Here is a 16,229-nt window from a genome sequence, read left to right on the forward strand (position 1 = left end):
TCTCTGGACTATACCCTGCCTCTCTGGACAATACACTGCCTCTCTGGTCAATACGCTGCCTCTCTGGACAATACGCTGCCTCTCTGGACAATACGCTGCCTCTCTGGACAATACGCTGCCTCTCTGGTCAATACGCTGCCTCTCTGGTCAATACGCTGCCTCTTTGGTCAATATGCTGCCTCTCTGGACCTTACCCTGCCTCTCTGGTCAATACGCTGCCTCTCTGGACAATACGCTGCCTCTCTGGACAATACGCTGTCTCTCTGGTCAATACGCTGCCTCTCTGGTCAATACGCTGCCTTTCTGGTCAATACGCTGCCTCTCTGGTCAATACGGCTGCCTCTCTGGACAATACGCTGCCTCTCTGGTCAATACGGCTGCCTCTCTGGACAATACGCTGCCTCTCTGGACAATACGCTGCCTCTCTGGACAATACGCTGCCTCTCTGGACAATACGCTGCCTCTCTGGACAATACGCTGCCACCACAATGACACTCGACACTTCCTAATGTAAACAAACGCATTTTATAAACTGATCATCACGCTATGTGTCTCTCATGTAGCTCGCAAGAGAATGCGATCTAAATATTTACAATAACAAATATAATGGAACTATATTTTACATAAATTACATATAGGTCATAACAAGCTCGTTACGTTACGACGAAGAGGTTAGTCAGACTCGGCTCTATCGCATCACCTCCCTCCGCACCTGGTGGCAGATTCACGAAGCAGTTACGCAAGTACTTACGAACGTGTACATCTTTTTTCGATCTTTGACGGCTTGGTTTACAATTATTAGACAGTTTATGAGCTCTGAATCACCAGGAGGCTGTTTATAACAATAACAACAGTTGATTGGGAAGTTTTCATACTTGTAAACTGTTTAATAAATGTAAACAAAGCCGCCGAAGTTTGAGAAAAGATGTACAGGTTCGTAAGTACTTGCTTAACTGCTTCGTGAGTCTGGTCCCTGGTGGCAGGCGGCTGCCAGGGGAGCCAAGGACGCCATGATCAGACCTAAACGACTTGAATTCTAAATCCCCCGGAGGCTATGAAGCGATAACTCTTGTAAAAACTAATTTAATTTACAAGTCTCGCAAAAAAGTTAAACTCTCTTGTGCAAATGTTTCTAGTTTAATCAGAAATGCTTCAGTAATTAAAGCTGCAGTATAGTTTCTCTATACCGTTGCTTGCTCGGCTAAACTTACAAGTACTCATTTGGTCAACATTCTGCTAAATTACCCTAGACACCCTATCAGGGCACTCGGCTCCTCCGACGTTATTTTTGTCTTTTAAGGAAAGTCATAACCTTTCCCGTTGGTTGAGCAGCTGGCTCTCGAGCGCTAGCAGCTGGCTCTCGAGCGCTAGCAGCTGGCTCTCGAGCGCTAGCAGCTGGCTCTCGAGCACTAGCAGCTGGTTCTTGAGCGTTAGCAGCTGGCTCTCGAGTACTAGCAGCTGGCTCTCGAGCACTAGCAGCTGGCTCTCGAGCGTTAGCAGCTGGCTCTCGAGCGCTAGCAGCTGGCTCTCGAGCGCTAGCAGCTGGCTCTCGAGTGCTAGCAGCTGGCTCTCGAGCGCTAGCAGCTGGATCTCGAGCGTTAGCAGCTGGCTCTCGAGTGTTAGCAGCTGGCTCTCGAGCGCTAGCAGCTGGCTCTCGAGCGTTAGCAGCTGGCTCTCGAGCGCTAGCAGCTGGCTCTTTAGCGCTAGCAGCTGGCTCTCGAGTGTTAGCAGCTGGCTCTCGAGCGTTAGCAGCTGGATCTCGAGCGTTAGCAGCTGGCTCTCGAGCGCTAGCAGCTGACTCTCGAGCGCTAGCAGCTGGCTCTCGAGCGTTAGCAGCTGGCTCTCGAGCGCTAGCAGCTGACTCTCGAGCGCTAGCAGCTGGCTCTCGAGTGTTAGCAGCTGGCTCTCGAGCGCTAGCAGCTGGCTCTCGAGCGCTAGAAGCTGGCTCTCAAGTGTTAGCAGCTGGCTCTCGAGCGCTAGCAGCTGGATCTCGAGCGTTAGCAGCTGGCTGTCGAGCGCTAGCAGCTGACTCTCGAGCGCTAGCAGCTGGCTATCGAGCATTAGCAGCTGGCTCTCGAGCACTAGCAGCTGGTTCTTGAGCGTTAGCAGCTGGCTCTCGAGCGTTAGTAGCTGGCTCTCGAGCGCTAGCAACTGGCTCTCGAGCACTAGCAGCTGGTTCTTGAGCGTTAGCAGCTGGCTCTCGAGCGCTAGCAGCTGGATCTCGAGCGTTAGCAGCTGGCTCTCGAGCGCTAGCAGCTGACTCTCGAGCGCTAGTAGCTGGCTCTCGAGTGTTAGCAGCTGGCTCTCGAGCGCTAGCAGCTGGATCTCGAGCGTTAGCAGCTGGCTCTCGAGCGCTAGCAGCTGACTCTCGAGCGCTAGCAGCTGGCTCACGAGCACTAGCAGCTGGCTTTCGAGCACTAGCAGCTGGTTCTCGAGCGTTAGCAGCTGGCTCTCGAGCGTTAGTAGCTGGCTCTCGAGCGCTAGCAACTGGCTCTCGAGCACTAGCAGCTGGCTCTCGAGCACTAGCAGCTGGTTCTTGAGCGTTAGCAGCTGGCTCTCGAGCGCTAGCAGCTGGATCTCGAGCGTTAGCAGCTGGCTCTCGAGCGCTAGCAGCTGACTCTCGAGCGCTAGTAGCTGGCTCTCGAGTGTTAGCAACTGGCTCTCGAGCGCTAGCAGCTGGATCTCGAGCGTTAGCAGCTGGCTCTCGAGCGCTAGCAGCTGACTCTCGAGCGCTAGCAGCTGGCTCTCGAGCGCTAGCAGCTGGCTCTTGAGCACTAGCAGCTGGCTCTCGAGCACTAGCAGCTGGCTCTCGAGCGTTAGCAGCTGGCTCTCGAGCGCTAGCAGCTGGCTCTCGAGCACTAGAAGCTTGCTCTCGAGCCCTAGAAGCTGGCTCTCGAGCGCTAGCAGCTGGCTCTCGAGCACTAGAAGCTGGCTCTCGAGTGCTAGTAGAGGCTTCACAATCTTAAGTGAGAGTCATCAGTCCGTCGTGAACTCCGGGGTGAAGTTAGTTAGTTATCTTGAGATGATTTCGGGGCTTTTTTAGTGTCCCCTCGGCCCGTCCTCGACCAGGCCTGCACCCCCCAGGAAGCAGCCCGTGACAGCTGACTAACACCCAGGTACCTATTTTAGTGCTAGGTAACAGGGGCATAGGGTGAAAGAAACTCTGCCCATTGTTTCTCGCCGGCGCCCGGGATCGAACCCGGGACCACAAGTCCAGCGTGCTGTCCGCTCGGCCGACCGGCTCCCATCATGAAAGCTGAGGTTCCTTCACAACGTCTCTAAATGTGAAACGTCTTGCACAATAGCACATTAGACGAAGTGGAAGGTGCCGTGTCGGGAGCACAAGGCATCGATCCTCGGGAAGCACCTCCTTACGCTGATCGTCTGGTGCTTGGCCCCCTTAACAACATGCTCGAGAAAACGTTGCCGACCACAATAGGGTGAAAGTGTACCAAGGTGACATCTATACTCACGGATAAGTCCACCTTTGTAATCGATGGCAATCATTATTTTCTATGTTGACCAGACCACACACTAGTAGGTGAAGGGACGACGACGATTCGGTCCGTCCTGGACTTGGGAATGGTCCAGGATGGACCGAAACGTCGTCGTCCCTTCACCTTCTAGTGTGTGGTCTGGTCAACATACTTCAGCCACGTTATTGTGACTCATCGCCGGCATTATTTTATACGGTACCTCATATGTTTTCAAGTCTCGTCAGGCCAATATTAAGCTTTGTCTCAAAACTGACGTTCGATGATATTTTTTTTGGATTTAAAACAAAAAACAGGTAACTCTTAGTCACAGACAATCTGAGATTAGTTTTGTTTGAATTGGAATATGTATTTCACACAAGGGCACGAGCCCGGACGAGTTTACCGGCAGTTATACTGTCCAGGACGAACCGAAATGTTAGTCATATTTAATTTGTATTATTAATGTTTACTAGAGTTATCAACTCTTATTTTCTTCAGTAATAATTCAATTAAAGCAAAACAACGTTGGGTTGGGTCGGGTTGACAGGGAGTACAATCACCTACTTCTTGAAAATTATATAAAATTTGAGAGTATGAAGGTTCAACTTTCTAGTTTCAACAATTTCAAATATTAACAAAACACGTAGAATCAATTCCATCTTTTCGTGTTGCGGTGTGTGACTTTTCTCTCCTTGTACAATACGTGTGGGCTTTTCATGGACTATATGTTTCCTAGAGGAACAACTTGAATTATTACGTATTTACTAAAATAAGTACATACAACATTAGTGGAATAACTTTTTCCATAGGTGCTCCACGTCTATTTTTGTTTCACTTTTAAAATATTTTTTTATCACTTTCCATGCCCAATTGTTATTGTTTAGTAAATTGAAGGGAAAATTAGCTTCGGAAAGGCAAACGAAGGATGTGTAGATTTATCAAAGATGTGTCTTACGATGGTATAAGCTTGTGACTGAAGGGAACTCTCACTACAAGTTTGTAATCATGTACTAATCTGATTACATGCTCGCTCTTGTCTAATACAATATCTCGATGCTTGTGGGTTTGTACGACAAACGGCACAAACTTGCAATTTTGTCGTACAATCACTAGAAGCTCCTGACTGTGAACTGCAATCACTACAAGCTTATTATTGGGTAGTAAAGTCACCACAAGCTCCAGATTGTCAAGTACATACACTACAAGTTCTTGACTATACTATATTTGGAGAATACGAATGACACGATGTGTGGGAATACTGTAACATTCCACATGGCAGTGGTGGCAATGCTGTTTAATTATAGCAATATGGTAATGGCCCTGTATCGAGTGGAAATTGATAGTTATCTTGCAGTCATCGCCAACTGGCAGTCTGCTTCATTAGTTCCTATAATTTAGTTTTCTTGTGTTGCTGGGAAGACTGTGAATAAGAGCTTGTTTGCCTCTGGACACTAAACAAAAAGTCACGTTGCTGTTAACACTATAAACAAATGGTTTTGTTGCAAGAAATCTGATACACAATTCGCTACATTGCTGGAAATTAACACAAAAATGTAGATCTCTGCTAAGAACACAATAAACAAGCTAATACTCGTCTAAGAACACAATAAACAAGCTAATACTCGTCTAAGAACACTATAAACAAGCTAATACTCGTCTAAGAACACTATAAACAAGCTAATACTCGCCTAAGAACACTATAAACAAGTGGTTTCGTTGACTCGAATTCTGTAAACATTTTGTTGTTGTGCTTTGAGCACTACAAGCAAGTGTTTGGACGGGTGGACTGAGGACGTAAGACCCGGCACTTTAAGGGATGAGGATGTTATATATTCTCTCAGAAGAACGAGAGTGTGTAGCTGGGAGGGAAGAACATGTTTTAAGTTGATAATAAATGAGATCACTTTCATTTATTGAAATAAAATATTTAAACTGAAAGAAAATACGTGACAATAAGAGTGGCCGATAAATCCTGCCAGAAGGACAAAATAGAGCATTTTGTAACAAAAACCACAGTTCTAGCTCTTTAAGAAAAGAAACCCTGTTGTGTTGAAAGGTCTACACTTTCTTGTCATACCTGATTCTCAAGCATATGAGTAAATGTAGGAGTCTTGAGTTAGGATAACAGACTCTGAATATTTATTTAAGGAATTAAATAAATAACTATAAAAAATTGATGTTTTTCTTTCAACTTTTATACTTATCCTTTTGACCATTCTAAACTAATCTATATCTGTTTCTGGGTAATTCTTTCCCAGGGGATGGGTGGTCAGGTGCCAGTGGTGGCCTCCACCCTCCCTTTGTGTCCTTTATCTTAGTCTGGTGTTGACAACGGCCTTCATCGGCCGAAACGTTCATCTCCCTTCCCATTTTTCTGTGGATTTTCCGCCCCCCCCCCAACACACATAAATAAATATATATATATATATATATATATATATATATATATATATATATATATATATATATATATATATATATATATATATATATATATGAACAAGCCTGAATGGTCCCCAGGACTCTATGCAACTGAAAACTCACACCTCAGAAGTGACTCGAACCCATACTGCCAGGAGCAACGCAACTGGTATGTACAGGACGCCTTAATCCGCTTGACCATCACGACCAGGCAAAAGGAAGTGATAGCCGAAGCTATTTGAACCACTTCCCCGCCGGCACTCGGATGGTAATCTTGGGCATAGCATTTTATCAAATCACCTCATTCTTTGGGGCACACGTGAGGAACACAAATGCCTAACAAGCCTGTATGGTCCCCAGGACTATATGCAACTGAAAACTCACACCCCAGGAGTGACTCGAACCCACACTGCCAGGAGCAACACAACTGGTATGTACAGGACACCTTAATCTGCTTGACCACCACGACCGGAGAGAAGGAAGTGATAGCCGAAGCTATTTTAACCACTTCCCCGCCGGCACTCGGATGGTAATCTTGGGCATAGCATTTTATCAAATCACCTTATTCTTTAGGGCACACGTCAGGAACACAAATGCGAACAAGCCTGAATTGTCCCCAGGACTATATGCAACTGAAAAATCACACCTCAGAAGTGACTCAAACCCATTGTGACTCGTTTTCAGTTATATATATATATATATATATATATATATATATATATATATATATATATATATATATATATATATATATATGTCGTACCTAGTAGCCAGAATACACCTTTTGGCCTACTATGCAAGGCCCGATTTGCCTAATAAGCCAAGTTTTCCTGAATTAATATATTTTCTCTAATTTTTTTCTTATGAAATGATAAAGCTATCCATTTCATTATGTATGAGGTTAATTTTTTTTTTTTGGAGTTAAAATTAACGTAGATATATGACCGAACCTAACCAACCCTACTTAACCTAACCTAACCTATCTTTATAGGTTAGGTTAGGTTAGGTAGCAGAAAAAGTTAGGTTAGGTTAGGTTAGGTAGGTTAGGTAGTCGAGAAATAATTAATTCATGAAAACTTGGCTTATTAGGCAAATCCGGCCTTGCATAGTAGGCTGAGAAGTGCGTTCTGGCTACTAGGTACGACATATATATATATATATATATATATATATATATATATATATATATATATATATATATATATATATATATATATATATATATATATGTCGTACCTAGTAGCCAGAACGCACTTCTCAGCCTACTATGCAAGGCCCGATTTGCCTAATAAGCCAAGTTTTCATGAATTAATTGTTTTTCGACTACCTAACCTACCTAACCTAACCTAACCTAACTTTTCCGGGTACCTAACCTAACCTAACCTATAAAGATAGGTTAGGTTAGGTTAGGTAGGGTTGGTTAGGTTCGGTCATATATCTACGTTAATTTTAACTCCAATAAAAAACATTTACCTCATACATAATGAAATGGGTAGCTTTATCATTTCATAAGAAAAAAATTAGAGAAAATATATTAATTCAGTAAAACTTGGCTTATTAGGCAAATCGGGCCTTTCATAGTAGGCTGAGAAGTGCGTTCTGGCTACTAGGTACGACATATATATATATATATATATATATATATATATATATATATATATATATATATATATATATATATATATATATTTATATATATATATATATATATATATATATATATATATATATATATATTTATATATATATATATATATATATATATATATATATATATATATATATATATATATATATATATATATATATATATATATATATATATATATATATATATATATATATATATATGTATATATATATATATATATGTCGTACCTAGTAGCCAGAACGCACTTCTCAGCCTACTATGAAAGGCCCGATTTGCCTAATAAGCCAAGTTTTCCTGAATTAATATATTTACTATAATTTTTTTCTGATGAAATGATAAAGCTACCCTTTTCATCTATGTATGAGGTCAATTTTTTTTATTGGAGTTAAAATTAACGTAGATATATGACCGGACCTAACCAACCCTACCTAACCTAACCTAACCTATATATATAGGTAAGGTTAGGTTAGGTAGCCAAAAAAAGCTAGGTTAGGTTAGGTTAGGTAGGTTAGGTCGACGAAAAAACATTAATTCATGAAAACTTGGCTTATTAGGCAAATCGGGCCTTGCATAGTAGGCTGAGAAGTGAGTTCTGGCTACTAGGTACGACATATATATATATATATATATATATATATATATATGTCGTACCTAGTAGCCAGAACTCACTTCTCAGCCTACTATTCAAGGCCCGATTTGCCTAATAAGCCAAGTTTTCCTGAATTAATATATTTACTATAATTTTTTTCTTATGAAATGATAAAGCAACCCTTTTGACTATGTATGAGGTCAATTTTTTTTTATTGGAGTTAAAATTAACGTAGATATATGACCGAACCTAACCAACCCTACCTAACCTAACCTAACCTATATATATAGGTAAGGTTAGGTTAGGTAGCCAAAAAAAGCTAGGTTAGGTTAGGTTAGGTAGGTTAGGTAGACGAAAAAACATTAATTCATGAAAACTTGGCTTATTAAGCAAATCGGGCATTGCATAGTAGGCTGAGAAGTGAGTTCTGGCTACTAGGTACGACATATATATATATATATATATATATATATATATATATATATATATATATATGTCGTACCTAGTAGCCAGAACGCACTTCTCGGCCTACTATACAAGGCCCGATTTGCCTAATAAGCCAAGTTTTCCTGAATTAATATATTTTCTCAAATTTTTTTCTTGTGAAATGATAAAGCTACTCATTTCATTGCGTATGAGGTCAATTTGTTTTTATTTGAGATAAAATTAACGTAGATATATGACCGAACCTAACCAACCCTACCTAACCTAACTAAACCTATCTCTATAGGTTAGGTTAGGTTATGTAGCCGAAAAAGTTAGGTTAGGTTAGGTTAGGTTAGGTAGGTTCGGTTGTCGAAAAACAATTATTTCATGAAAACTTGGCTTACTAGGCAAATCGGGCCTTGCATAGTAGGCTGAGAAGTGCGTTCTGGCTACTAGGTACGACATATATATATATATATATATATATATATATATATATATATATATATATATATATATATATATATATATATATATATATATATATATATATATATATATATATATATATATATGTCGTACCTAGTAGCCAGAACTCACTTCTCAGCCTACTATTCAAGGCCCGATTTGCCTAATAAGCCAAGTTTTCCTGAATTAATATATTTACTATAATTTTTTTCTTATGAAATGATAAAGCAACCCTTTTCTCTATGTATGAGGTCAATTTTTTTTTATTGGAGTTAAAATTAACGTAGATATATGACCGAACCTAACCAACCCTACCTAACCTAACCTAACCTATATTTATAGGTAAGGTTAGGTTAGGTAGCCAAAAAAAGCTAGGTTAGGTTAGGTTAGGTAGGTTAGGTAGACGAAAAAACATTAATTCATGAAAACTTGGCTTATTAGGCAAATCGGGCCTTGAATAGTAAGCTGAGAAGTGCGTTCTGGCTATTAGGTACGATATATATATATATATATATATATATATATATATATATATATATATATATATATATATATATATATATATATATATATATATATATATATATATATATATATGTCGTACCTAGTAGCCAGAACGCACTTCTCAGCCTACTATGCAAGGCCCGATTTGCCTAATAAGCCAAGTTTTCATGAATTAATGCTTTTTCGACTACCTAACCTACCTAACCTAACCTAACCTAACTTTTCCGGCTACCTAACCTAACCTAACCTATAAAGATAGGTTAGGTTAGGTTAGGTAGGGTTGGTTAGGTTCGGTCATATATCTACGTTAATTTTAACTCCAATAAAAAAAAATTGACCTCATACATAATGAAATGGGTAGCTTCATCATTTCATAAGAAAAAAATTAGAAAAAATATATTAATTCAGGAAAACTTGGCTTATTAGGCAAATCGGGCCTTGAATAGTAGGCCAAAAAGTGAGTTCTGGCTACTAGGTACGACATATATATATATATATATATATATATATATATATATATATATATATATATATATATATATATATATATATATATATATATATATATATATATATATATATATATATATATATATATATATATATATATATATATATATATGCAATTGACGATCACAAAACACTGATCATTTTATGCGGAAAATCCACAGAGAAATATGAAATGAGGTGAACGTTTCGGCTTTGTTAAAGCCTTTGTCAACACCAGACTGACTAAGGAGAAGGGAGAAGGGGGGAAGATATATAGGCCGACACCTGACCACCCCATCCCAAGGGTTGGTCAGGTGTAATTAACCAAAACAGGTATAGCTTAGCTTAGAATGGTCAAAGAGGATTAAGCGGTCAGAGAATAAGGATGAAAGATTAAAGAAAAGCCTCATGAACACACAATATATGAATATACAATTATAATGAGACATTGTAAGCCTCTCTATCAGAGTTGTTTCTTAAACTGTTGTGCAATATTATAACTTAAAAATGGATCAAGTTTGTACATTCCAGTACTAACATTAAGAAGATTTGGACACTGACTGATTAGAGCAGACTCAATCAAATTCCGTTCCACGAAATCCCCACAATTGGTAATGCTTTTTGCCCCATTCCAGTTAATATTGTGATCGCATAAACTCGTATGTAGATACAATGCATTAGACGTTTGGGCAGTTCTAATACTATAAGCATGTTGTGACAACCGCAATTGTAAGGACTTTCCTGTTTGTCCAAGGTACACAGAATCACAATCATTGCAGGGAATCGAATACACACAACCTGCTGTATCAGGGGAGTTTTTTATTAAATTGGATTTGATCGTACTATTAGTGAACACCAAATTTATATTAAGTTTCTTAAAAATCAGAGACAATTTTTCAAGTCCACTCGCATAAGGTACCACCAATGATTAAAACCAAAAATTATTAACTCATTGGTGGTACCTTATGCGAGTGGACTTGAAAAATTGTCTCTGATTTTTAAGAAACTTAATATAAATTTGGTGTTCACTAATAGTACGATCAAATCCAATTTAATAAAAAACTCCCCTGATACAGCAGGTTGTGTGTATTCGATTCCCTGCAATGATTGTGATTCTGTGTACCTTGGACAAACAGGAAAGTCCTTACAATTGCGGTTGTCACAACATGCTTATAGTATTAGAACTGCCCAAACGTCTAATGCATTGTATCTACATACGAGTTTATGCGATCACAATATTAACTGGAATGGGGCAAAAAGCATTACCAATTGTGGGGATTTCGTGGAACGGAATTTGATTGAGTCTGCTCTAATCAGTCAGTGTCCAAATCTTCTTAATGTTAGTACTGGAATGTACAAACTTGATCCATTTTTAAGTTATAATATTGCACAACAGTTTAAGAAGTCTCTCTGATAGAGAGGCTTACAATGTCTCATTATAATTGTATATTCATATATTGTGTGTTCATGAGGCTTTTCTTTAATCTTTCATCCTTATTCTCTGACCGCTTAATCCTCTTTAACCATTCTAAGCTAAGCTATACCTGTTTTTGGTTAATTACACCTGACCAACCCTAGGGATGGGTTGGTCAGGTGTCGGCCTATATATCCTCCCCCTTCTCCCTTCTCCTTAGTCAGTCTGGTGTTGACAAAGGCTTTAACAGAGCCGAAACGTTCACCTCATTTCATATTTCTCTGTGGATTTTCCGCATATATATCTATATATATCCAGTGTAATTGGCCTGTTATGTTGGACATTGTCTTCTGTGTTGGCATCGATATGTTCTTGTCTTGTCCTTACTCTCATGGTGGGTAGAGTAAATAGTTCCGTGATTTGGGTGTTCATGGTAGGTCGCTCTATTCTTATGTAGAATACATAAGAATTATGTAGAATACATAAGAAACATCGATATGTTCTTGTCTTGTCCTTACTCTCATGGTGGGTAGAGTAAATAGTTCCGTGATTTGGGTGTTCATGGTAGGTCGCTCTATTCTTATGTAGAATACATAAGAATAGAGCGACCTACCATGAACACCCAAATCACGGAACTATTTACTCTACCCACCATGAGAGTAAGGACAAGACAAGAACATATCGATGCCAACACAGAAGACAATGTCCAATATATATATATATATATATATATATATATATATATATATATATATATATATATAAATATATATATATATATATATATATATATATATATATATATATATATATATATATATATATATATATATATATATATATGTCGTACCTAATAGCCAGAACGCACTTCTGAGCCTACAATGCAAGGCCCGATTTGCCTAATAAGCCAAGTTTTCATGAATTAATTGTTTTTCGACTACCTAACCTACCTAACCTAACCTAACCTAACTTTTTCGGCTACCTAACCTAACCTATAAAGATAGGTTAGGTTTTGTTACGTAGGGTTGGTTAGGTTCGGTCATATATCTACGTTAATTTTAACTCCAATAAAAAAAAAATGACCTCATACATAATGAAATGGGTAGCTTTATCATTTCATAAGAAAAGAAATATTGAAAATATATTAATTCAGGAAAACTTGGCTTATTAGGGAAATCGGGCCTTGCATAGCAGGCCGAGTGCGACGTTCTGGTTACAAGGTACAACATATATATATATATATATATATATATATATATATATATATATATATATATATATATATATATATATATATATATATATATATATATATATATATATATATATATGTCGTACCTAATAGCCAGAACTCACTTTTTGGCCTACTATTCAAGGCCCGATTTGCCTTATAAGCCAAGTTTTCCTGAATTAATATATTTTTTCTAATTTTTTTCTTATGAAATGATAAAGCTACCCATTTCATTATGTATGAGGTCAATTTTTTTTATTGGAGTTAAAATTAACGTAGATATATGACCAAACCTAACCAACCCTACCTAACCTAACCTAACCTATCTTTATAGGTTAGGTTTGGTTAGGTAGCCGAAAAAGTTAGGTTAGGTTAGGTTAGGTAGGTTAGGTAGTCGAAAAACAATTAATTCATGAAAACTTGGCTTATTAGGCAAATCGGGCCTTGCATAGTAGGCTGAGAAGTGCGTTCTGGCTACTAGGTACGACATATATATATATATATATATATATATATATATATATATATATGTCGTACCTAGTAGCCAGAACTCACTTTTCAGCCTACTATGCAAGGCCCGATTTGCCTAATAAGCCTAGTTTTCATGAATTAATTGTTTTTCGACTACCTAACCTACCTAACCTAACCTAACTTTTTCGGCTACCTAACCTAACCTAACCTATAAAGATAGGTTAGGTTAGGTTAGGTAGGGTTGGTTAGGTTCGGTCATATATCTACGTTAATTTTAACTCAAATAAAAAAAGATGACCTCATACATAATGAAATGGGTAGCTTTATCATTTCATAAGAAAAAAATTAGAGAAAATCTAATAATTCATGAAAACTTGGCTTATTAGGCAAATCGGGCCTTGCATAGTAGGCTAAGAAGTGAGTTCTGGCTACTAGGTACGACATATATATATATATATATATATATGTATATATATATATATATATATATATATATATATATATATATATATATATATATATATATATATATATATATAACTTGGCTTATTAGGCAAATCGGGCCTATATATATATATATATATATATATATATATATATATATATATATATGTCGTACCTAATAGCCAGAACGCACTTCTCAGCCTACTATTCAAGGCCCGATTTGCCTAATAAGCCAAGTTTTCATGAATTAATGTTTTTTCGTCTACCTAACCTACCTAACCTAACCTAACCTAGCTTTTTTTGGCTACCTAACCTAACCTTACCTATAAATATAGGTTAGGTTAGGTTAGGTAGGGTTGGTTAGGTTCGGTCATATATCTACGTTAATTTTAACTCCAATAAAAAAATTGACCTCATACATAGAGAAAAGGGTTGCTTTATCATTTCATAAGAAAAAAATTATAGTAAATATATTAATTCAGGAAAACTTGGCTTATTAGGCAAATCGGGCCTTGAATAGTAGGCTGAGAAGTGAGTTCTGGCTACTAGGTACGACATATATATATATATATATATATATATATATATATATATATATATATATATGTCGTACCTAGTAGCCAGAAAGCACTTCTAGGCCTACAATGCAAGGCCCGATTTGCCTAATAGGCCGAGTGATTTTCTTTTCTTTCAATAAATTGTTTGCAGTTAGTTTATTTGAATTATTGTTACTGTATTATATTAAGAACATAAATTATTGACTTAGTTAAGTTAGTTTAGGTTAGGTTAGATTAGGTAGGGTTGGTTAGGTTCTGTCATATATCTACGTTAGTATTAACTCAAATTTAAACAAATTAACTCATACATAATGAAATGAATAACTTTATCATTTCATTTGAAAAAAATAAAAATAAATATATATTCAGGAAAACTTGGCTTATTAGGCAAATCGTGCATTTGCACGATTTGCCTAATAATTTATTTGCACCACCTCACCTTTCACCAGACATCCACCACGCTCCCCTACACCATCTTGGCAGTCTGGGTGTTTGTCTAACGCCACATTTCTTTTCCAGTCATCGACAGGCTCCAATAGTTTCAAAGCATTATTCTTCCTATTTGTAACCCCATTACTGTCCTGGCTGCCAATGTCTGAAACTGCTTTTTTAAACACTTTCTCTTTACTGCTGGATGTCTAATTTGTTGAGAGCTTTGGTTCCCTCAAAATTGCTTTCCTGTCGACCCGGGTATTTTGTTTAAAATATTGCGTCGTTTCACGAAGCTCAGGATAGCGACAACACGCCTTCAACATATTTTATAATCAGTTGGGAAAATTAAGTTGAGAAATTAGCAATAACTCGGGTCCCTTACATGGAATACAATAAAACCAAAACAATGATTTTGACGTGAGTGTAAACATAAACTTGTGATTGTTTTGCAGTCAAAATAAAATATAAGTAGTTATTTTGCTGCAAACACTGTAAACAAGGTATTGGGTTGCTGTAAATACCAAAATAAAGTGGTGATGGTGGTGGGAACACTACAACCAGTGGTTGAGTTGTGTTCCAGTATGTGTTGCAAGATGCAGTAATAACAAATGGTTGTGTTGCAGGGCCGCTGAGGGAGGTGGTGGCCGTGGTGGGCGGGGAGGCGCTGCTGCCCTGTGATGTCACCGAGCCGGGAGACTCACCCATCCTGGTGCTCTTCTACAACGGAGCTACAGGGAGACCCGTGTACAGGTGGGCTACAGGGAGACCCGTGTACAGGTGAGCTACAGGGAGACCCGTGTACAGGTGGGCTACAGGCAGACCCGTGTACAGGTGGGCTACAGGCAGACCCGTGTACAGGTGGGGTACAGGCAGACCCGTGTACAGGTGGGCTACAGGCAGACCCGTGTATAGGTGAGCTACAGGGAGACCCGTGTACAGGTGAGCTACAGGAAGACCCGTGAATAGGTGAGCTATGTGCAGACCCGTGTACCGGTGGGCTACAGGGAGACCCGTGTACAGGTGGGGTACAGGTGGGCTACAGACAGACCCGTGTACAGGTGGGCTACAGACAGACCCGTGTACAGGTGAGCTACAGGCAGACCCGTGTACAGGTGAGCTACAGGGAGACCCGTGTACAGGTGGGCGACAGGCAGACCCGTGTACAGGTGAGCTACAGGGAGACCCGTGTACAGGTGGGCTACAGGCAGACCCATGTACAGGCGGGCTACAGGCAGACCCGTGCACCAGTGGGCAACAGACAGACCCGTGTACAGGCGGGCTACAGGCAGACCCGTGTACCGGTGGGCAACAGACAGACCCGTGTACAGGCGGGCTACAGACAGACCCGTGTACAGGTGGGCAACAGACAGACCCGTGTACAGGCGGGCTACAGGCAGACCTGTGTACCGGTGGGCAACAGACAGACCCGTGTACAGGCGGGCTACAGGCAGACCCGTGTACCGGTGGGCTACAGGCAGACCCATGAACAGGTGGGCTACAGGCAGACCCGTGTACCGATGGGCTACAGGCAGACATATGAACAGGTGGGCTACAGGCAGACCAGTGAACAGGTGGGCTACAGGCAGACCCGTGAACAGGAGGGCTACAGGCAGACCCGTCTACCGATGAGCTACAGGGATACCCGTGTACAGGTGG

General features: G+C 39.5%; 2 protein-coding genes across 2 annotated transcripts in view; one reads left to right on the forward strand and one right to left on the reverse strand.

Annotated features, from left to right (window-relative positions):
• Window positions 1-1,282: 1,282 nt before the first annotated feature.
• On the reverse strand, window positions 1,283-4,135 carry LOC123750036 (myristoylated alanine-rich C-kinase substrate-like). The gene is made up of 3 exons (XM_069309324.1): window positions 4,041-4,135; window positions 2,052-2,942; window positions 1,283-1,934 (listed from the first exon to the last, which is right to left on the reverse strand). Exons 1-3 carry the CDS (start codon window positions 4,133-4,135, stop codon window positions 1,283-1,285), a joined length of 1,638 nt encoding a protein of 545 aa, XP_069165425.1.
• A 266-nt stretch (window positions 4,136-4,401) lies between these two features.
• The window catches only part of LOC138354825 (uncharacterized), a 269,019-nt gene continuing 257,191 nt past the window's right edge, over window positions 4,402-16,229 (forward strand). The window contains exons 1-2 of the mRNA XM_069309325.1: window positions 4,402-4,435; window positions 15,197-15,323. Of these exons, the coding sequence (XP_069165426.1) occupies window positions 4,402-4,435; window positions 15,197-15,323 (161 nt within the window). The remainder of the gene's footprint in view (window positions 4,436-15,196; window positions 15,324-16,229) is intronic.

This window comes from Procambarus clarkii, chromosome 64 (assembly GCF_040958095.1).
Source record: "Procambarus clarkii isolate CNS0578487 chromosome 64, FALCON_Pclarkii_2.0, whole genome shotgun sequence".
In the NCBI taxonomy this organism is placed as follows: Eukaryota; Metazoa; Arthropoda; class Malacostraca; order Decapoda; family Cambaridae; genus Procambarus; species Procambarus clarkii.

Excerpts from the sequence above, each read along its gene's own strand:
- LOC123750036 (XM_069309324.1), bottom strand. The coding sequence starts at position 4,135 with ATGGAATTGATTCTACGTGTTTTGTTAATATTTGAAATTGTTGAAACT. Across the intron at positions 2,943-4,040 it reads TTTTATATAATTTTCAAGAA|CACTCGAGAGCCAGCTTCTA; the intron begins GTAGGTGATTGT and ends AGCCTCTACTAG. Across the intron at positions 1,935-2,051 it reads CCAGCTGCTAATGCTCGATA|CGCTCGAGAGCCAGCTGCTA; the intron begins GCCAGCTGCTAG and ends GCCAGCTTCTAG.